The sequence below is a fragment of the Perca fluviatilis genome, chromosome 21, assembly GCF_010015445.1.
Source record: "Perca fluviatilis chromosome 21, GENO_Pfluv_1.0, whole genome shotgun sequence".
NCBI lineage: Eukaryota > Metazoa > Chordata > Actinopteri > Perciformes > Percidae > Perca > Perca fluviatilis.
This window is the reverse complement of record NC_053132.1, coordinates 16,514,230-16,536,202: the sequence shown is the minus strand read 5'-3', so window position 1 is coordinate 16,536,202 and position 21,973 is coordinate 16,514,230. Positions and strand designations below refer to the sequence as shown.

General features: G+C 41.7%; 1 protein-coding gene across 1 annotated transcript in view; it reads left to right on the top strand.

The window, feature by feature from the left end:
* adprh (ADP-ribosylarginine hydrolase) overlaps positions 1-21,973 on the top strand; it is a 79,440-nt gene that overhangs the window by 2,425 nt on the left and 55,042 nt on the right. Inside the window, exon 2 of the mRNA XM_039788074.1 lies at positions 9,716-9,872. Coding sequence (XP_039644008.1) covers positions 9,716-9,872 — 157 coding nt within the window. The remainder of the gene's footprint in view (positions 1-9,715; positions 9,873-21,973) is intronic.

Here is a 21,973-nt window from a genome sequence, read left to right as displayed (position 1 = left end):
AGCTGCTGTGGGCTAATCGACAGACTTTTGCTCTGTGCGCTCCGCTTCTCGTCACAGGAGCGCGTGCCAGCTGCTCTCTGCTTGAGTGACACGTGAGCGCCCACTCCAAACCACTTTCAATTACTCTTCTACACCCCTGCACCATTTATGCAATAAGAAGCTTCTCTTTTAATGTTTGTGTCTTAATCGGTTGCATTTTTGTATACAAAAGAAAAACGCAGTACACTGTAGTGATAGAGCAGAGCCTACATTTTATGTAGTCTTGATTTGGGTGGTCATTTAGCCTACATTTAAAAAAAAGTTGTAAATCTAGTTCTTCAAGTAAATTGTAGCGCACCACAGTTAACTATAATCCCAAAAGATTATAATAATAATGTAATATCCCACAGAATATTGGCTATTGAAAATGCTGCATTAATAACTTATTACCAAGACATGCGTATAAACAGGGTGCAAATTGTGAAGAAGGGGAGGGGGGGTTTGTTCATGCACAACAAAACATGCAAGAATTGAATCCCCCTTCCAATACCATGGACATAGTGCAACTTGGCCAGCCTGAAATATGCAATGGAAAATAATCTCAAAATAAAATAGCACAACGTGGTGTCAACATAAAACCCAGCACTTTCAAGCCGGAGAGCGGAGTTCTCTATACGGCGAAAACAAAATACTTTCACCCAGGAAACGCTCCTTCGTTCCACTGGAGTGTTTTAATCCAAATCCGATTTTTCTTTTCCTAAATTCAGTCATCTCCGCATGACACTCACTTTTTCTGGCTAAATTCCACCACTGTGACCCCTGGAAGAACTGTCATCTGGCGGTGCCTGTAGCTGGCTCGCAGTCACCTATTGGCGGCTAAACAACTGCCGCTGGTAGCCGGCGTCCCGGAGCTCTGTAGCGGCTAAATAAAAGCAGTAACTGCCGCTCGGATTTTATTGTTCGAGCGCACTATATACTGTTCATGTTACAACACTTTACTTAGTTTAAAATACTTATATTTTAGGTATATAATGAATACATGGTCTAGGCTATTGGTGAAGTAGATTATCCTCTTGAGGGGGGTACACTATACTTTGTCCCCACTGAAGATAAAAAATAATTGAGCAGAGGCAGGGATATGTAGACCAGAAACGGGGAAATCCTATGCATTCCCCCCGGCAAATCGCAAGCTGCGTATAAATATAAATACAGTATATCCAGACATATGCCATAATCATGTCATGTAACTGCTGAATTACCAGAGTACCAGCACCTTTTTTGGTCCAATTCAGGCACTGTTTACAGCCAATAACTTCACAGTTTTAATTCACTCTCATTGCTCCCATCAGTGTCGTTATATGCAGCTGGCAGCTGTTTTCAGTGGAAAAAACTCTGATAAACACACTGCACACTACCTGCTCAGCACCAAACAAACAGCAGACAGACAGAGTTAGCGACTAGCTGGTGAACAAAGTGCAGCATTTAGCAGTTAAAGAGCCATATTCCCCTCAAGAGTTGGTCAAAACATAGCTAAAAGGAGAGTGAATATTGGACTTGTGGACTCAAACACGACTTCAAATGAATGCTAATGTTGCTTTGTGTCTGTTAGATGTGTAAATAAACCACTGCTGTTTGCAATCACGCTCCAAAACGTGATCAAATAATAATATGTCGGTGTTGTGTTTACTGAGGCCAAAAAAATCAATTGACAGTACAGTTTCATCAGTCACTTTTGTTGAACAACGGCTGCTATTGCTACAGGTGACAAGATGAAAGCAAAAACAAAGCGTAACAGTAGTACTTAGAGTTCTGTGTGGCCCTAAAACACAATTCTAGCTGATACCCACCATGTCTTTAAGACTCAACCAGACTGAAGCCAACATAGACAGTATATAAACTGGACCAACAGATCCCGTTGCTCTGGACGGAGACCAGTGAAGGATATTAGAAGCACTTTTCCGGTGAGCGCTGAGCGTTACTGCACAGCTTCCAACTGAGAGAGACGACGTAAATGTGACGTGAGCAACCTGTCTGAAAGTTGGAAGTCATTCCCAATCTTGCAGAGACGGAGAGCGTAGGTATATGTAAGGAGATAACATGGGCACAGGCTAATTATTGCTAACTAAAATGCTAACATTAGTAATTAAACTTAAACAACGCTACCCCTGGCGTCGCACACCGCTCGGATTTGACGCTTTGTGCTGCGCTCAAAGTTCAAATTATTTCAACTTTTACCTATAGTTGCCGCTGACCTTTCAAAAGCACAACCAATGAGATAACAGCATGTTGTTACTTAGCAACGGGAAATGGCTTCTTTGCCACCCTTGATGATGAATACCTGCGCTGCGCTTTACTCTATCATGTGTAGGCGGCTTTACTGCCAAATTTAAGACCCAAAACAAATCGATTCAAGGGTATATTTTTGCTTTATTTTGTCCGTTGCCTACCAAGTAAGGCAGTAGCTGCAAAACCCCTGAGTGCACTGAACTGAGCAGGGTGAGTTCTATTGTTTATGAATTTAACCTAGGGCTGCACAATTAATCGAATTTGAATCACGATCACGATTTTGGCTTCCCATGATCAAATTTGCGTTATCGAGCGATATTTAAAATGCGTCATTCTCTTCATAGAACAGTTTTTGCAAAGCCAATCTAGCGCTCCATAAACCACTGTCTGATCACATGTCTCCATGAGCCAATCAGAGCTGTTCCCTGCCTGCACCGCGCAGCTTAGTTTCTAGCAGGGCTGGACTGGGACAAAAAATTGGCCCTGGCATTTTTGGCCAAGGCGGCCCACACCCACCGTGATTGGTCAGACACATTCCCTGCAGACAGTCCTCTTAAAATATGCGTGCATGCTATGATATGAGTTGCCTAGTGTTCAGCGTTCATGTGATCGTTTTGGATCCTTCAAGAGGGGTGTCAAGACTTATCTGTTGGTCTTACACTTAAATAATTCATTCATTCTTAGAGTTATGATTTGTATATTTATGGTATTTTTATTAGTTTTTATTATTGATATTGTATTGTCATTATTGATATTATTACTATTTTGCTTAATATTGGCTTAGCAACTTTAAAAACAGTTTACTGTTAATTTTTAACTATTTTTAACTATTGTAAGATTCATATTTTGTCACTTTGGACATAAGTGTCTGCTAAATACTATAACCATAACTATAACCCTTCCCAAAAGCTACAATAAAGCTGAAAGTAGTACAGTATATGCCCTGGAAAAGCGCACCAATACAAGAGAAGCTAATTAAGCTATTCAAGGAACACTGATGCTTGTATCAACACTGATTTTATAGATCACACAGACTTTTCAGCTAGCCAACAGGCTAACCGCCAGCATTTTCAATGTAAGCTTAAACAGTTAGGTTACCTGACAGCCACTAACTTTAATGTTACAGCCAAACTGCTTGTTATCGTTATGACGTGAAAAAATTCAAAAAAGGCCTATTTATATCGGCGGTTCGGCCCAAAAGTCCGTCGGCCCACCGGGAAAGTGCCCGGTATGCCAGATGGCCAGTCCAGCCCTGGTTTCTAGATGTAGACAGTCACAGAGGACAGAGTAACGTGAGGAAAATTCCACAACAGGTAGCAGTCGGTCATCATAAGCCGGTCACAATGTTTACCAGTTTACCAGTAAATGCAACGTTTTGTCCCGTCTGTGTTGTTTTTCAGACAACAGCAGTGACCAGTGCTAGTTTGTGTCTTTTAGCTCATAGCTTTAGCAGCAGACTGTTAGACGTCCCGCTGTTGGAATCCTACATTGAAATACAGACACACTACACTGTTTAGCAGTCAGCATTTTAGCCGTGTTTTAATCCAGTTACTACTGTGGCTAACGGTAGGCTAACGTTACCTGCTGTGTAAACGTGTTATTAGTGTTTACTAGCGTGACATTCAGCGATGTTTATGTTGCCTCTAACGTGGGTTTCGGAGCATCAGAGCGCAACGCAGACATGTAAGTGTCAGTGTAATGAGCAGAAATCCACGTAGCTATTTCGTCTGGTAGATACCAGGCATACCAGGCACCACATGCGCCGTTAACGTGAACAGAAAATTGCGTTGCCTGTATCTTTCACGGCAAACATGCATGTGTGGAAAGCGGTCGCACAACAGCTGAAATGGCATACTCCTTCACAGTATCCTTCAATAAAGCAGGAATGTAGCACAATATGGATGCAAAAGCAGTTATAATTATATAATTATGTGACAATAAAACAAGAAATAATCGTGATAATTAATCGTGATCTCAATATTGATCAAAATAATCGTGATTATCATTTTGGCCATAATCGTGCAGCCCTAATTTAACCTTTTATTTGTGAGAAGAAAAATGCATCATTCTTCTTTTAAAAGTTTCACAGCCTTGCTTTAAAATGCACTTTGTGTACTTTGCTGTGATGTAGTTAATCTCTCTTCTTTTTCTCATAAGCAAACGCACTTAAAGAGCTCAGTGACTTTCATCTAACATTCGAGTACACCTTTACAGCCTAGAGACAAACTCAACTATCACTTTCACAGTCCAATGGCAAAGACTTGTCTCGGACAGAATGAATCACCAGCCTTAAAGACATATTCTTGCACTTTGTCGCTCCTGGCTCAAATATTTTCCATGGACAACATCAAACTGTTACCAAAGCATTTGGCAACAAGCGGAACAACAGAGTAGATTCAAAGTGACAGATGAAAGAAAGGGAGGAAGTGGCAACAGAGGGGGAAGACGATGTTCTCACAGGACCGTGATTCACCCTCATGGCCAACAGCATCCATACATGTATGTTATTTATAGGGAAGACAAGCTGTTTCTCATCATTGCAGGTTCATCTTTATAAGGTTATCGTTCCTGTTTCACCACAGAAAATGGGGAAAAAGGCTCTGTTTTAATGTAATGTAATTTTAATGTAAAACGGTTTCCATCACTAAATATTTCCCCTCTCCTTTATCTCTCTTCATCTCTCATTAAGTCTTATCTTCAGGCGAGAGGTGGACACAGCCAGGACGATCAATATGCCACACACTCTTCCATGCTACTCCCATCCTTTCTCTAATGGTCTCAACAGCTTGCTCTGTTCTTTTTTCCTAAATCTCTCTTTGCTATTTCCCCCTTTTCTTATCTGTATTTTTCTATGGGAATCGTCATTACTGCCAAGAGCCAGTTCGCCATCTGCCGTGACTGAGTACGAGATTCGCAATTAGTGAGGATAATTTCCACCAAGTATCTGAATGGAGCAGCTCAGACCTTCACAGATCGATAGAGAGCGACTCATTAGGGAGGTGAAAATAAACAGGCATCGATGTGGAGCCAGCCAACCATAGTAATGGGAAGGAGATACATTTGTGGGTGGGTTTGCAAGGCAGAGAACTGGCAAGACGATCACGTTAAACAACCTTGACTGTGGAAAGAAACATAGAGGCAGCTGTTTTACTCCAGTTCTCTTAATGAAGTTAAAGGACCCTTCGTTAATTTACCTGATATGTGATGAGAGGCTCTACAATCATCTCTGTGTCTAATGAAAACTGAGACATTAAGAACTTGTAACAGCTGAGATTGGATTGTTAATTAAAGGACCTGGGGTCTCATTTATAAAACTGTGCGTAGGATCCTTACTAAAAGTGTACGTACGCCGTGTGTGTGTGTGTGTGTGTGTGTGTGTGTGTGTGTGTGTGTGTGTGTGTGTGTGTGTGTGTGTGTGTGTGTGTGTGTGTGTGTGTGTGTGTGTGTGTGTGTGTGTGTGTGTGTGTGTACGTGAATCAGCCTCTTATCTCTCCCTGTACGTGCCCATTTGTAACCATAAATAGTCAATGCAAAGAACCTCATGAATGCTGATCAGTATGTTAATGACCCTGTCAGTGTTCTTTTGTTACGCCGAATCATGATGACTGGAGGGGAAAAACTTCTCAGATGCTCGGGAATTGCTGAAAATTGAATTATAATTTCGGCCTGTTCTCGCAGAGTGTAGGGAAACCTGATCTATAGACTATATTAACAATACCGTCCAAAACGGCAGGCATTACGGCACTCAGGGACAGCTTCGATATACCAGACCTATATGATAAGATTTAACAGAACTATTTATTATATCCAAACAAGCCTTAGTGATAAAGTTGAAGATTATATATAATATTTATTTTAAAAAACACCGCTTCAGGGACCATGATGATCACTGGCTAATATGCTGATTTAAATTCCCTAAAGAGGGAAATGGCAGACAGCTAAGTGTTTTAAAAAAAAATTAATATTATATATAATCTTCAACTTTATCACTAAGGCTTGTTTGGATATAATATAGGCCTATAGTTCTGTTAAATCTAGGTCTGGTATATCGAAGCTGTCCCTGAGTACCGTAATGCCTGCTGTTTTGGACGGTATTATTAATATAGGTAGTCTATAGATCAGGTTTCCATACACTGTGCAAGAACAGGCCGAAATTATAATTCAATTTGCAGCAATTCACCAGTGTCTGAAAAGTTTTTTGCTTTTTCTCCGCCAGTCATCATGATTCGGTGTAACGAAAGAACAACTGACAGGGTCATTAACATACTGATCAGCATTCATGAGGTGCTTTGCATTGACTATTTATGGTTACAAATGGGCGTGTACAGGGAGAGATAAGAGGCTGATTCATGTACGCACACTTGTGGGTAATCTGTGATTTATAAATGGAACATTGCTTACAGATGTGCGTACGCACGGTTTTATAAATCAGATTTCTTTTTTGCCGTACGCCATTTTTGGCTTTTTGTGCGTACATACACTTTTAGTAAGAATCCTACGCACAGTTTTATAAATGAGACCCCAGACCTTCACTATAAATCATGTAGTGTTTACATTTTTTTTCACTTGTGAAAGAGAAAATTCCTATTTTTCTATTCATTTCCACATGATACAAAAATTCAACTAAATTATTCAGTTTAAGATTGATTGATTGGGGGGGGGGCAAGGTGGAGGGTGGGGTTGTGGCCTTGACCAACTGCCACTTTGCTCATTTGAAAGCCATGATGTCTCTCTCTCATGGGTGGGCCAAATTCTCTGGGTGGGAAAAACAGAGAAAGGGGAGGTAACCTTGCTCCTTATGACCTCATAAGGAGCAAGGAGCAAGATTCCAGATCGGCCCATCTGAGCTTTCATTTTCTCAAAGGCAGAGCAGGATACCCAGGGCTCAGTTTACACCTTTCACCATTTCTAGACACTGGGGGACCATAGGAAGCCTGGGAGAACGCATTTTAATGTTAAAAAAACTGAAACTAAAGTGACATTTTCATGCCATGGGACCTTTAATGTCCTATGGAAATAAATAGAAACTAACATATGTCTGGAACAGCATAACAATACATGCAAATGGTTTGCAGAATGGTGAGCTGCGATATTAAGCATACACACTTTGTTGAATATTTTAACTTGGCACACATCTTAACCTGCAATTCTTGGTTAAATTAAACATAAAATTCAATTTACTGTTTAGTTTATGAAATGTCAGGAAATTGTGAAAGATACGATTGTTTTCTAGAGTCCAAGGTGTCATCAACAAAACAGAAAAGCAGAAAGTCAACCTAGCACCAATTGACTTTGCTAGTTGACTGATTCATTGACTATTTGTTTCAGCACTCGTTAGATGTAAATAGTAAAAGATGTTGCTCTGATGTTTCTTAAATGAAGAATGATATTGATTGTTTCCACAATATTTTAAAGGCCATATAAGTACAACTAATAGCAACCCTGAAATATGAACAGGTTCATTCTCGTACTTTTAAGATACTGCTTGTAGTCATGTAAGCAATGTAGTCTCATATTGGGTAAGATTATCAAAACTCTGTGTAGTCCCCTTTAAGACTTGTTGAATATGAATGGACTATAAGCACGGACAGAAGCAGGGTTATGTTGAGCAAAATAAGAGGAGTCGGGGTCACCTCTCTCAGGTAGCAGGAGATTCCTCTCAGGGCTGTGCTCATTGCAGTCGGTGAAGGCAGCTGGAGGCAAAAAGAAGAGAAAGAGATCAATAATAAGGGGATATATGACTGACAGAAAAGCTGTTCAAGCAGGACAGAGGAGCATAGGATGAACAGAAAGAGATAGACATATTGAGTCAAAGCTGAAGCCACTTTGAAAATTAAAGGCAAGACACAACGTCTGGTCGCAGAATGACAGAGGGGCTTTAGCTTTTGATCGCAGAGTGGCCACCGGCCTCAGAGGGCCAATCTAATACCAACAGCCCTTTCCAACTCATGAAGAACAAAAAACCAAGCGCCCTCCCGCCCCTTTTTCACTTACATGCCCCCCGCTCTCCACCACTTTTATTTTTTAATCCATTTGTTTCTCATCTCTCTCACTTGCTCTCTGTCTATTGACACTCCACACACCACAGCCCCCCCCCCACCCCCCCACCCCGCCCTTGGCTTATTCTCCTCTCCCTTTATTCTACCAATCTCCATGTACCCTTTTCCCACGCATGACCCGGCTGACATTTAGCCAGCACAAAAAGCTGTTTGTGAGCTATAAGAAAATGATATTACTGGTGTCCTCTGTTTACCTATTTGTAATTCTCAGTAGCCGGTATTACCAGCAGATATTGGCTTCATTCAAAATATACTATACTATATACTACTATGTGGCCACTGCCCTTTGGGTAGTTTTGGTCTGGGGCTGTTTTCCTTGGTTTATGCTTGGACTATTTCTTGGCTGGGAACATTAACTTCCAGGATTGTCCCCTGGTTGCATGACAACAGGTCCCATAGCCCCCCGTAAAACCATAACTTGTTGTTTTTACACTTTGGTTTAAAGGGCTGAAATACAGCATGTTAATTAGTGACCGTCACATGTGCAAGTAGTTGGAACCATTGGACAGAGCCAGGCAAGCTGTTTCCCCCTGTTTCCAGTCTTTATGCTAAGCTTAGCTAGCTGGCTGCTAACTGTAGATACCTATTTAGTGTATAGATGTGAAAGTGGTATCATTCTTCTTATTTAACTATCTGCCAGAAAACGAATATGCGTATTTCCCAAAATATTCAAACTATTCCTTTAACATTTTTGGTTCATTGTTTTTATTTACTATTATTTATGATTATTACATTTCCTTTTGAAGTTTACTGTTCTGAGTGCATTTTTATCTTTAGTGTTCATCTTTAACAATACAGTATATTGTTTAACTATAAATGCCTGTCTAAGTCAGTATATTCATTTCTTACCACACTAATAAACACATTCGGGGGATCCTTGCTTTAAATATTTATGAATGTTTACGTTGATGTATCAGGAAAATCAGCCTATTTATTGGCTGTTTCCTCTCAAATATTAATATAGCATTAAATCAGCCTGTAATCTCAAATAGGGGAAGGGGAATCTTGGTGTTTTTGTCCAGCAGCTTTTGGGAAGCATTTGTTCAGCTCTATTGCCAGCGATGCTACAGAGATTGTACAGACACTTTTGGTATTTTATATATTATGTGACCCAAGTGTGTGGTCATCATCGGTCTACTAAATATTGACATTTTAACTCCTCCCTGTTTGCACGTTAATAATTCCCTGCCTTCCCTCTTAACCTCATTTCCACCCCCCTCTTTCTTTTTTCTACTTTAGGAGGTTGTGAGTCAGAAAACCTTAATATATTGAATATACCCTCAAGTCATTTATCTCCCTCTTCCACACTCATTTCCATCTTTCCTTCCTTTTTAGTCCTTCTTTACTATCCTCCCTTTTATTATATATGCTCCCCTCTCTTCTTCTCACAGGAGGTGGATGCTCCAGACAGATGTTAAAGTGTTTGGTCTGGTCAGGCTTCACACGGCGCAGGGCCACCCGCGACTCCCCGATGAACTCATTATGTGTCAGCTTGTCTTCGTCGCACACGGACACCCTGGGAGCAAGAGACAGAAGAGGGAGGGGAAGGTAAAAATTAGAAATAGCGAGAGACAAAGATGGGGAGAGAGGAAAATAAGAGTAAGAGAAGCTGATTACTGAGACAGAGTTAGGTGTGTGTGTGTGTGTGTGTGTGTGTGTGTGTGTGTGTGTGTGTGTGTGTGTGTGTGTACAACATTGCATGTTATGACTCATTTAATTAGGAAGGAAATTGTTGACATAGACCTGACCAGAATTAAAGAAAAACCTACGTATAAAACCAGTTTATGTATTGTACAAGTAAGGAATTTAGTGTGAAAGTGCATCATGCAAGGTTAAGTCAATCCATATTTATGGGGCTGGCAAATGTTTACACCTGCCATAATGTCACCTGAAATGCATAACTGGGTGGGAGCAGCAGAGAGGAGTGAAGGAGACTGAGGAACGCTGTGTGCGTGCGTATGTGAAATCAAAAGCTGCCGAGGGAGGGATGGAGTGATGTGGGTGAGTGGGAGAGATAAAAAATGGAAGAATTTATTTAAACCTGTGCGTGCGTGCCCATAGGCAGAAGTGGAAAATCAGTATGCTACAGCCTAACTGACATCCAGAGCGATTGCATTTTTCTGTGCTTTATGTAAATGAAAGACATGCAATGAGAAGAAGACAACTAAGAATGCAATCTGTCAGAGAAGTCCAGATAGAAACGTTCTACCTCCTCTTTCTTGGTTTTATTCAACTTCTAACTAAATTTATGACCACAAAAAAAACATTGCTGTCACCTGCAGCACCAGGTTCTGGTAATAAAACCTGGTAATACAGAAATAAGCAAGGTGCAAAAGGCCAGTTGCCTGGAGACACCAGATATGTGTTGGCATCCCCAGAGTCTAATAGCTTATGAGCCCTCAGAACCAAATAGCAGCAACAAATAGAGAAGAATGGAAATGGAGGGAAAAAAAGACTGGGGGTGGGAGGCAAAAAGAAAAAGAAAAAAGAGGGATGAAGCAGTCAGAGCTGAGAGGTGAAAGATGGTGTGTTAGATGGACGAGTAAACGACGGCTGTGATGAAAAGTGCTCGAGGATGGAGCATGGTAGTGTGAGTACGATAGGTCAAAAAGCCAAGTGTGAAGCGCAGAGTCATAATGTGAGACCGATGTAAGGCTTCAGTTCCACAGCATGTGGTAAAATACATATTTTACTGTTACGGATAACAGTCCCCTTTCCTACTACATCAAAAAGATTTCCTAATTTTAGATAAATCTAATCAACACATGCCGTCACCAATGTGATGTCCATGTCGGCCATGTAACTAAAGATGTTCACTGATACTGTTTGACATACGGTACACGGTATAATTTCAAGGCTTTTTAAAGTGTCACAGTGGATGGATATTAGTACAGTCATGAATTAATAATGACACCATTTATACTGGCTCTTATGGAAGCTCATTTCTGCCGGGAAACCAAAAATGAAAAGAGAGCCCTGATAAAAATGAAAACGCTCATGGTGAGTCAAACTCCAAATTATTATATATTATTATATAGTTTCTTGTCTATTCACCAATACACCAAAGCATATTCCTTGCATGTAAAGACCTACTTGGCAATCAACCTGGAATCTGACCCTGTTTATAAGAGTAGAAAAGTAAAAAAAATGTAATAAAAATAAATCCCTTTTTATATTGCATAACTGTGAGTGTTTTTATTTGTATCATTCATAAATGTGTATTTTCTTAGAAGGAATAAACGTCCATAGTTTCTGGTCATTATTGTGCAAAAACTAATTGGCCAATAGCCTACGGACAGTTCTGAATTAAACAAAAAGACATTGTAAGGCTTGTAAATCATGACTTCCTGTCATTATAAAATGATGTAAATACACAAATGCAACTTTGGAGTTGTATTTTCTGAAACTATAGTACTGAACTTCTAAGATCTGTCAGATGATAGGATTGTAGGACCCCCTCGAAAACGAGGTTACCCATTTCAAAGAGCTTATCCTAAATAAATAAATTTGCGTATACTGTATATGCTGCAGTTTGTTGATTGTTACAGCTGCTGGTTTGAAGTTGAAAGCAGAAACAATTATAGAGCTGCATTTTTATTCCATTTTAGAAAAAATTGTTCAAAAGAGTTCTGCCCTTTTTCAAACTGTAGCATATCTTGTGGTTACATTGAGTTCTGGTCGAATGAAGCTGCTGTCAGTGGAGAAATTGGAAAACCTCCATTTTCTGTGATGGATTTCTTACTGTATTGGAAGTGATGAAATTCAAGACTGGGCGGACACCTTGCTGTTTTACCTTGTAGATACACTGGAAGTAGCCTAGCTTTATTATTCTGTGCTAAGAAAAGCACACTATAAGAAAACAAAATTCACCAACAAATGCAAGGGTTACCGTTACGGGTCTAGCTGTTATTAAATGTGTTAACTGTTAAGGGTTGGATTAATCCTTTACAATTTGCTGTTTAATTATGTCTATTACATAATCCAGATTTATGTTGATGTAAAAAAGTGATGACATTTTTCACTTTGTAGACAATTTCAAACTCACTGCATTGCAGTGGATGACGTCACCATGTGTACGTTTCAATAGGTTAAACTTCCTCCTGTCTGGATCTTTAAACGCCTCTGCTGAATTAACACAGTGTCATACGCCGGTTGTAGGGCCAGATTCTCTAAATTTCCCCCGAGAGATCAACCGTCGATCCTATTTAAATCCCACTCCCAGTTGTGCTGTGGCAAAGTTTTAGTCACAGGCAGAGACAGATCGCAGCTTTCGTCACCTCTGGAGGGGGTCAATGAAATTAAAACACCCTGTGGTGCTTAGTCTGACCTCAATCTGTCACTGCAACTTGGAAAGGGAGAAAAGCAGGAAGACAGATGTAAAGAAAGACAAAGAGAGAGGGATTGTTTAGAAGAAGTGAAGGGAGATCTTTTCTGATCCTAGTGGACAGGAGAGATGTGAGGATGGGGAGGAACGAAGGTGAGGTGACAGAGGGGGATCAAAAGATCAGCAAAGATTGGAGAGAGAAGAGCAAGGATAAAGGCCTAAAAATCGACAGTAAAAGACTCTGTGATTGAGATAGACGATAAGAAATCCTTTTAAAGCAAGAGTCGGCTTTCCTATGGGCAAGACAGAGCACAGAGACAGGAAGTGAAGGAGACAGAAATAGCCAGACATAAAGCAAACATTTACCGGAGTGTTTTGCGGTACATATCTTCCTCGGTGATTCCACAGTAGGTGAGCGTCTCATTCCACACAGGGTTCAGAGTGTTGCGAACGGTCTTGGTTTTCAGTTTATTGGCCTGTGCATCACAGCAGAGAGGACAGGAAAGCAATAATCTCAAAGCAAACAACCTCAACAGGACAGCAAGTTCTTACTGGCTGCAAGGTCTACTGGTCTGCACTTGCACTTTCATGATGCGGCTCAAATTATAGCTAAACTAAGTGTGCACTCAAACAGGTTACTGAAGTTGCCCTTCAATTGTAGAAACGCACAGGGACTAAACTACGTCCTGATCATAAAATCATACCTTGCATGCTCCCGGCAGCAGGTGCAGCTTGACATAAGGATCAGCTAAACCGTTGAAATCCATCGGCTTCAGACCCTAATAGAGACACAGAGAGAGGATATAAGGGAGAGATATGAAATAATTGGTGTGGAACATTGTGCAAACTGCCAACACCAGTAATGAATTGTTAAATGATTACCAGACTGAGAGGTGAGGAGTTCATTAACAAACTGAATCTAAAGCACAGCGGTAGAAAGGAGGAGGGGCAAGTTTTTTAATTTGACAGATAGTTTCAGTTGGCTAATAAGCCACATAGTGCAAAGGCTACATATGTATATATATATATATATATATACAGTTGTGTTCAAAATGATTCAACCCCCACTGAAATTGATTGTTTTGGCCGGTTTGACATTGATTTTGATCATTCAGTCATCCTGCTGACAATTAAATCAAAGAGGCACGTGTAGGTCAGACAAATATAACATAACATTCATAATGAAATAACCACAAATGTCTTTTCTGTGCTCACATTATTATCAGTTTTATTCAACCCCCAAGTGACATTCAATCTTAGTACTTAGTACAACATCCTTTTACAGTTATAACAGCTTTTAAACGTAGCATAGCTTGACACAAGTGTCTTGCAGCGATCTATGGGTATCTTCGCCCATTCATCATGGGCAAAAGCCTCCAGTTCAGTCACATTCTTAGGTTTGCGCACTGCAACTGCTTTCTTTAAGTCCCACCAGAGGTTCTTAATCGCATTTAAGTCTGGTGACTGCGATGGCCACTTCAAAATGTTCCAGCCTTTAATCTGCAACCATGCTCTAGTGGACTTGGAGGTATGCTTGGGATCATTGTCCTGTTGAAAGGTCCAACGTCTCCCAAGCCTCAGGTTTGTGACGGACTGCATCACATTGTCATCCAATATCCCCTGGTACTGAAGAGAATTCATGGTACCTTGCACACGCTGAAGCTTCCCAGTACCTGCAGAAGCAAAACAGCCCCAAAGCATGATTGACCCCCCACCATGCTTCACAGTAGGCAAGGTGTTCTTTTCTTCATGGGCCTTGTTCTTCCTCCTCCAAGCATAGCGTTGATCCATGGGCCCAAACAGTTCTAATTTTGTTTCATCAGTCCACAGAACACTATCCCAAAACTTCTGTGGTTTGTCCACATGAATTTTGGCATACTGCAGTCGACTCTTCTTATTCTTTGGAGACAGCAAGGGGGTGCGCCTGGGAGTTCTGGCATGGAGGCCTTCATTACGCAGGGTGCGCCGTATTGTCTGAGCAGAAACTTCAGTACCTACATCCAACAAATCTTTTCTCAGTTCCTCAGCAGTCACACGGGGACTTTTCCTCCACTCTACGCTTCAGGTAGCGCACAGCAGTCGAAGTCAGCATCTTCTTTCCCACGACCAGGTAGCGTTCCAACAGTGCCCTTTGCCTTGAATTTGCGAATGATGCTTCCTATGGTGTCTCTTGGTATGTTTAACATCTTTGCAATCTTCTTATAGCCATTGCCCTTCCTGTGAAGAGTAATCACCTCTTCTCTTGTCTTCCTGGACCATTCTCTTGACTTCACCATGTTTGTAACCACACCAGTAAATGTCTAGAAGGAGCTGAGTATCACAGTCATTTTAAAGCTGCCTAATTGGTGCTTATTAGGCTTTATTGCTGCTCCCTGACATCCACAGGTGTTTTCAATACCTGATTGAAAACACTTCAATGAACCTCTGTTCTTCAGAGTGGTAGTCTTTAAGGGGTTGAATAATTGTGTCAATGAAGAATTCACAAAATAAACATTTACTACTGTATTACAAAACCAATTGATGTCATTTTAGTTGCATATGGTTCTTTAAGAAGTCCTTGTAGGATTTCATTATGAATACAATTACAAATGTACACTAAATTCCCTAAAACCATTTACAGCATTGGGGGGGTTGAATAATTTTGAACACAACTGTATATATATATCAGCTTTTATTTTGAAGTGATTATACCCAGTACAAACATTTTAGCAGCTATTAAATGGAGCTGTATGTTAAAAATAAACAAGACTAATAGAGTCCACAACCGTGCTAGCGGCTCTGTGAGGCTGTACTTAGGATTCAGCATGGCTGAGAACAGGAGTTGTTTTTTTATTTACAGAAACAAAATGTGACAGAAAAATGACTGAACAGTGTTTTTGTGTCACTGGTTGAACACAAAAGATATTACTGATACAAAGTTAAATGAAATATTGACTTTATGTTGCTATAAGACAAACTAGGTGTGTTGGCTCTAGTGCAGTTATCAGCTAACAGTATTTACCTTTGCTCTCAGGACTATGCAGTGTAAGGAGCTGGTGGCTCTCTCATACAGTAGGTCAAACTCTAACGTCCCCAAGGAGGCTGGAATGCATATGATAAAAATGTTTTACAAATGTGCCACTTTGCTAATTGCTTTTCAGCTGATGACTTTATTACAGAGAAGGATGGCAGAAATACAAACATGGACTATCAGGAAAAACTATTAAGCCTTGCCTTATTGTAGACAATCAAGAACACTTTCATGCGGAGAGTTAGATGATAAGCTTGGTACCAACTCTCATATCTGTCTGGTAAATATGTGGCTACAGCCAGCAGCTGGTTAGCTTAGCTTCAGATAGACTGGAAAATTCACAACAAATCAGCTGTCAACGCCAGTCTTCCTATTCACTAGAATGTGGGTAGCGCGTTTAGTAGTCTCGCTTTGCCAGACCTTCCTCCACAGCGCTGCGGAGGAAGGTCTGGCTAGTCCACACATCATTCCGGGATGGAAGAGGAACGCTCTCATTTATTTGCATGGCTTTAAACCAATAACAATCGTCATAAGTGCCACACGGAGCCTCGGTGCCGCTGCAAAATAGCCTCGGGAAGGAACTTGTTTTGGTGAAACGTGTATGTTCAAAAGTTGTTTTAGTCATGGAACAGAAAACTCTGATTGGACAGATAGACCATCTATCTGTCTGGATTTACCCTGCAGAGATCTGAGGAGCAGTTAACCATAGTCCTCAGAAATCAAGTTTAAAATTTCAACACAAAGAAAGCGTAAGGTAATGGACATTCGGCTGAATAGACCAAATGGAGCAATCTCGTAAGCTGAAGGTCATGGATATACACTATGCGTTTGGCTTAGTAGTCTGGCCTGGGAAACGACTCTTGGTTCCCTGGCCAGAGAATGTAAATAAGGGAAAATAGGAAAATATGTTTTTTCTTTTGGGCATGCATCTCAACCCCAGCCTTGCAAACTGTTGGCTAGTTGGTTTGTGTACAACAACCAGAGATGACCGTAAGCTGCAAACAGGCATGAGGCCATAAACTTCTGCAAACTTAAGTAAAAACTCCAATTAAGACACATGCTCAGTATTGATGTCCAAACAATGCTCTTAAAAACCAGAATAATACCGGCATATCCTACATGTCTTAATCGGAAGAAGGCCTTATTTGTAATACCTAAACGGATTATCTTGTTTACATGACGTGTATCATATTCTTTGAATTATTCTCAGCCTTTTGTCCCAAATCCACATCTGTGTTGAGGTAATTTCTATTCTTGGGCTCAAGCAGCTTTAGAGAAGGTCGTTACTTTCAGGTGACTTACTGTTATCATCACTGTCACAGCTGTCGATCTCGATGGAGGTGTCCATGCTGCTCATGGCTGACAGTGAGCCCCCTCCGCCTGCCGCCCCTGGTAACAGTGGTGACAACAGGCTGCTGCTTCCTCCTCCTCCGGTGGCTCCTCCACCTTGGCCCGCGCTGCTAGGGCTGAGCGCGGTGGGAGCTGCCACCTGATTGGGCGAGAGTGGCTCGGAGAAGGAGGAAGTGGGCGACAGGCGGGGGAAGTAGGCAGAGATTTGACGGATGGGGCGGATGGGGCCCGGGCATACGTCAATGGCCATGTGCTCCTGGATGGAGATACCTAAACGTTTTCCTTTTCGCACAGTCATAGGGCTGCAGGGAAATAGACAGAGATAGCTGGAGGAAGAGTTAAATCACACTTTTCAGCAGAACAATAATTGAAATTTTGGGATGTATTCAGCCAAAGCATGAGCGAAGACATTGATCAGCAGATATAAGCTGTTCTCAATTTCACCTCTGCTATTCCAAGCAAAACAAGGTGAGCTTAGTACGATGATTGGTGATGAATAAGATCATGTGTCTAGCCATCACTGAGATATCACACCTAATAGGCTCTGAGTTTTTCATTTTCCATATAGTCGAGAAGAAGAACTTGTGATTAGGAAGCATTTATCTCAAACTGCTCTTGCACTGAAACCTCCTTAAACATAATTAGAATTTTGAAAAAAAGACATTACTCATAAGATGACAAATTTTAGCAGAGGATGTGCACAAATTTGCATTTCAATAAAATCCATCTGAATAATCTCAAACCTATCAGGGAGGATAAAGGATAACAGACAATAGGGGTCTCCCCCGAATCCTAATTATCCTTGATGAAATGGCTGTGTGTGTGTGTGTGTGTGTGTGTGTGTGTGTGTGTGTGTGTGTGTGTGTGTGTGTGTGTGTGTGTGTGTGTGTGTGTGTGTGTGTGTGTGTGTGTGTGTGTGTGTGTGTGTGTGTGAGAGAGCCGCCCGAGGCACACATGTTATCTTAAGTGCTAAACAATCCTCCATAGACAGGCAGGTAATTACTGGATGAAGTCTTTACAAGCTGGAGAGCTCTTCAGTATACTTAGGCTCTTCAGTAGACTCTGAGAAGAGTTCTGGTGATTATATAAAGTTGTGGTAGCAGGGAGTTGAGTTGACCACAAGGCTGATGTGTCTGCTCTGTTCCCGAAATAAAAAACGGGGGTGGATTTTAAATATCTCACAGCTTTTGTTTTCTAAAGACAGCAGGCCTTGAGGGGGCGTTCTGTCCTCAATACTGAGCGAACCCCCCCTCTGGACTACCTTCTGCTCTCTCTGCATTAATCGATTGAAACTGAGAAGTGAATATTTGCACGGTGAGTATTTGCACTTCCTCTGTGTTGTCTGTGAGTTGAATGTCTGTGTTTAGACAGTTTACAAATATCATGGGGAGAATCTCAGGACTTTAAAAGAAATAGTAAGGAATATTGGTCATATTGACTTTATACTTGGGACTGAAATTATTCCCTACAAAAAGAAGTGGACAGTCAGGAATAAGTATTTTTTGACTATCCTTATGTAAGGGTCCAAGGTGGTATGGGCATCTGATCAGGATGCCTCCTGGGCGCCTTTTGTTAGAGGTTTTCCGGGCACGTCCAGCTGGTAAGATGCCCTGAGGTAGAACCAGATTAGAGGATGGATACCCGACTCAAGCCCGACGGGACCCGACGGCCGGGCCGGGTTTGGACAGATATTTAGAAATGATGTTCAGGTCGGGCTTGGTCACATCAGCGCGATAAGGCATTGGTTGTAAAATGGTGCTGCGGCTCCTTTAAGCTCAGTGCGTGTGTGTGGAAAGTGGGCAGAAGAGAGAAAGAGGAAGCAGACCGGTGTAGATGCGACCGGAGCAGAGTTGGTGGAAAAAGTTTAAGTTTTGTACACAGTGTGTGTGGTGTCCGAAATAAACTCCAGACTGTAAGCTAAGTTAATTCATTTACTCACCAGAAACGGGATTTTAACCCCGACGTTATTCATTTTATAACGTCGGCCCTGGAGGTAACGGGTCTTCCCATTTTAAATTAAACAGCTTATTAACGTGCGCTTGTTGCCCCGTGTGCGCTGATGTGCTCATCTGTTGACATTTCTTAATGCCTTCCTACAATTGCATAATAAAAGCGGGATTTCTACACAAACAAACGTACATGTGTCATTAGTATGAGAAAAAAAAGAGATTTTAACTCTCTCGGTCGGGCTCGGACATAAATATCTTAATGCCGGTTGGGCTCGGGTCGGGTTCGGTTACTGCTCTGTCGGACGCAGCCGGGCTCGGACAGAAAAATGCGGCCCGATCCGCACTCTAAACCAGATCTCCCGCTCAAGAGATTATATATCTCATCTTGCCTGGGAACACCCCGTGCTTTCCCAGGAAGAGCTGAAAAAAACTGCTTGGGAGAGGCAGATGTCTCGAATACTTTGCTTAGCCTGTTGCCTCCGCGACCTGGCCCTAGATAAGTGGATGGAAATGGATGGGTTGATGGATTCTAAACAGTCATAAGAGCAGTGAATGTTTGTCAAACCTGCATCCATATTAAAGGAATAGTTTGAGAGCGTTTTCACACCGACAGCCTTTAGTTCGGTTGAATCAAACTAGAGTTTGTTTGCCCCGCTGGTGCGGTTCGTTTGGGCAGGTGAGAACGCAGCAATCAAACTCTGGTGCACACCAAAAGCGGACCAAACAAGCGCACCGAGACCTGCCTGAAGAGGGTGTCTCGGTAAGCTTTCAATTGAACTATGGAGGAGCGGTTCGTTTGTGGTGAGAACGTGATCCGTACTCGAACCGCACCAACTATATACTCCTCCAGTCTGAGCTAGTGTCTCCTGTAGTCAGGGGTGTTTAGCAATCTGCGATGCAGCAGAGCTGCAAACTGTGGCAGCTTGCAATGTTTCTATCACAGAAATAGACTGCGGTCAAGCTCGCCGTCCATCACTCGTATCTCCGTGGTCAAACCAGCTGCCGCTAAAATTGGAGACAGACGCCGGCAGAGCAGAGCGAAGTCTCGTGACCAGAGCAGACGTAGTAACGTCTCTTGCGAAACAATGTCTGATCATTTTAATGAAATGAGCTGGTTGAACACTAGACCAGAACACAGGACCTTCTTCCAGTAACTTTCTTGCTCCCGCCCCCAGACATATTCGACCAATAAGAGGGCTGGACGTTCTTGCCTGATTTGTAATGACGCATTTTGGTACACTTGGATTTTTCCAGGTGTGAAACCAAACCAAACCAAACCGACCGAGGGCAAAACGCCCTAACACACATTTGCTTGCAGAGAGTTAGATGAGAAGACTGATACTACTCTAATGTCCGTACAGACAGGCAGGTAATTCCCCCTCATTAATAACAGTTACTGTACGGATTCAAGAAGCTAGATATAACGTGTTAAAGGTCCCATGACATGGTGCTCTTTGGATGCTTTTATATAGGCCTTAGTGGTCCCCTAATACTGTATCTGAAGTCTCTTTCCTGAAATTCAGCCTTGGTGCAGAATTACAGCCACTAGAGCCAGCCCCACAATGAGCTTTCCTTAGTAGGCTATGTGCCATTTCTGTGTCTGAGGAGTAGAGAGGGGGGGCAAGGTGGAGGGTGGGGGTGTGGCCTTGACCAACTGCCACTTTGCTCGTTTGAAAGCCATGATGTCTCTCTCTCATGGGTGGGCCAGATTCTCTGCTTTGGGCGGGCAAAGCAGAGAAAGAGGAGGTAACCTTGCTCCTTATGACCTCATAAGGAGCAAGATTCCAGATCGGCCCATCTGAGCTTTCTTTTTCTCAAAGGCAGAGCAGGATACCCAGGGCTCGGTTTACACCTATCACCATTTCTAGCCACTGGGGGACCATAGGCAGGCTGGGGGAACTCATATTAATGTTAAAAAACCTCATAAAGTGAAATTTTCATGCCATGGGACCTTTTAATTAATGTGATTTAAAGGTGTTGGTACGTGGATTTTCTTACCTTTGGACAGAGCCAAGCTAGATGTTTCCCCCTGTTTCAAGTCTTTATGTGAAGCTAAGCTTAACATTTATTGCACCAACATGACAGGGGTATCAAGCTTCTCTGAATGTTGAACTATTACTTGATTATGAATTCAGTTTTTGGCTCAATTTCTCCTCTAATGGCTATATCAATACTATAATTCAGAGATGGGACGATATGCCTTTGGCCAGATTCGATTCTTTCACAATACATGGGTGCCGGTTTGATTTGTATGTACTGCGATTAGTAGTATTGGGATCCGATAGTATTGAGTATTGCGATTTTCTATTCCTTCTTTAACAAAAACAAAAGTTGAATAATACACTTCTAGAGACAATATATCATGAGACATTCCTAAAAACTAATTGTTGTTTGTTGTAAGAAGAATGCACATCACATGTCAGTCAGTCAGTCTGACATTTATTTAATTTGTAAAGAAGTACAAAACGTGTATTTTCTGCATTTTCTGCTGTCTGTTTAGCTGGGAATGGATATGATGTAGTCGCTGTCAGTGGTACTGTATAAACAGAAAAAATATTAGGTGAATCATTAGTTAAAAAATATTGATTCTAGGGAAAGAAATGTTGCAAAAAAAATCACGATACCCGTACTATAATTATTCCTCATTGTCTGCTTACTTCTGTTTGTGGGGACCAGATTCTTCTTTTTTAGACCCTTTAGTTGCCAGGATAAAGTCAAAATGACCAATGGCGCCCTGGCAGAAAGTGATCATGTATGGTCCATTCTCTCTGCTGCGAGTACAACAGTGGCTGATACACACCACAGCTCATCCAGCTTTTCCTTGGCTGAAGATGAAACAAACTTCTGAAACACGTGGCAGTGTGCCAGTGTGCAAACTTCCCCCCACTCAGTTGGCTGAAAGGACTTTGACAGACCACTGGCTCAGGAGTGGAACATGATGGATATCTTGCTTTTTGAAAATCATCAGCCATTTTGGTGCCACTAAGGACCACAATAGGAACAATGATGACTTCTG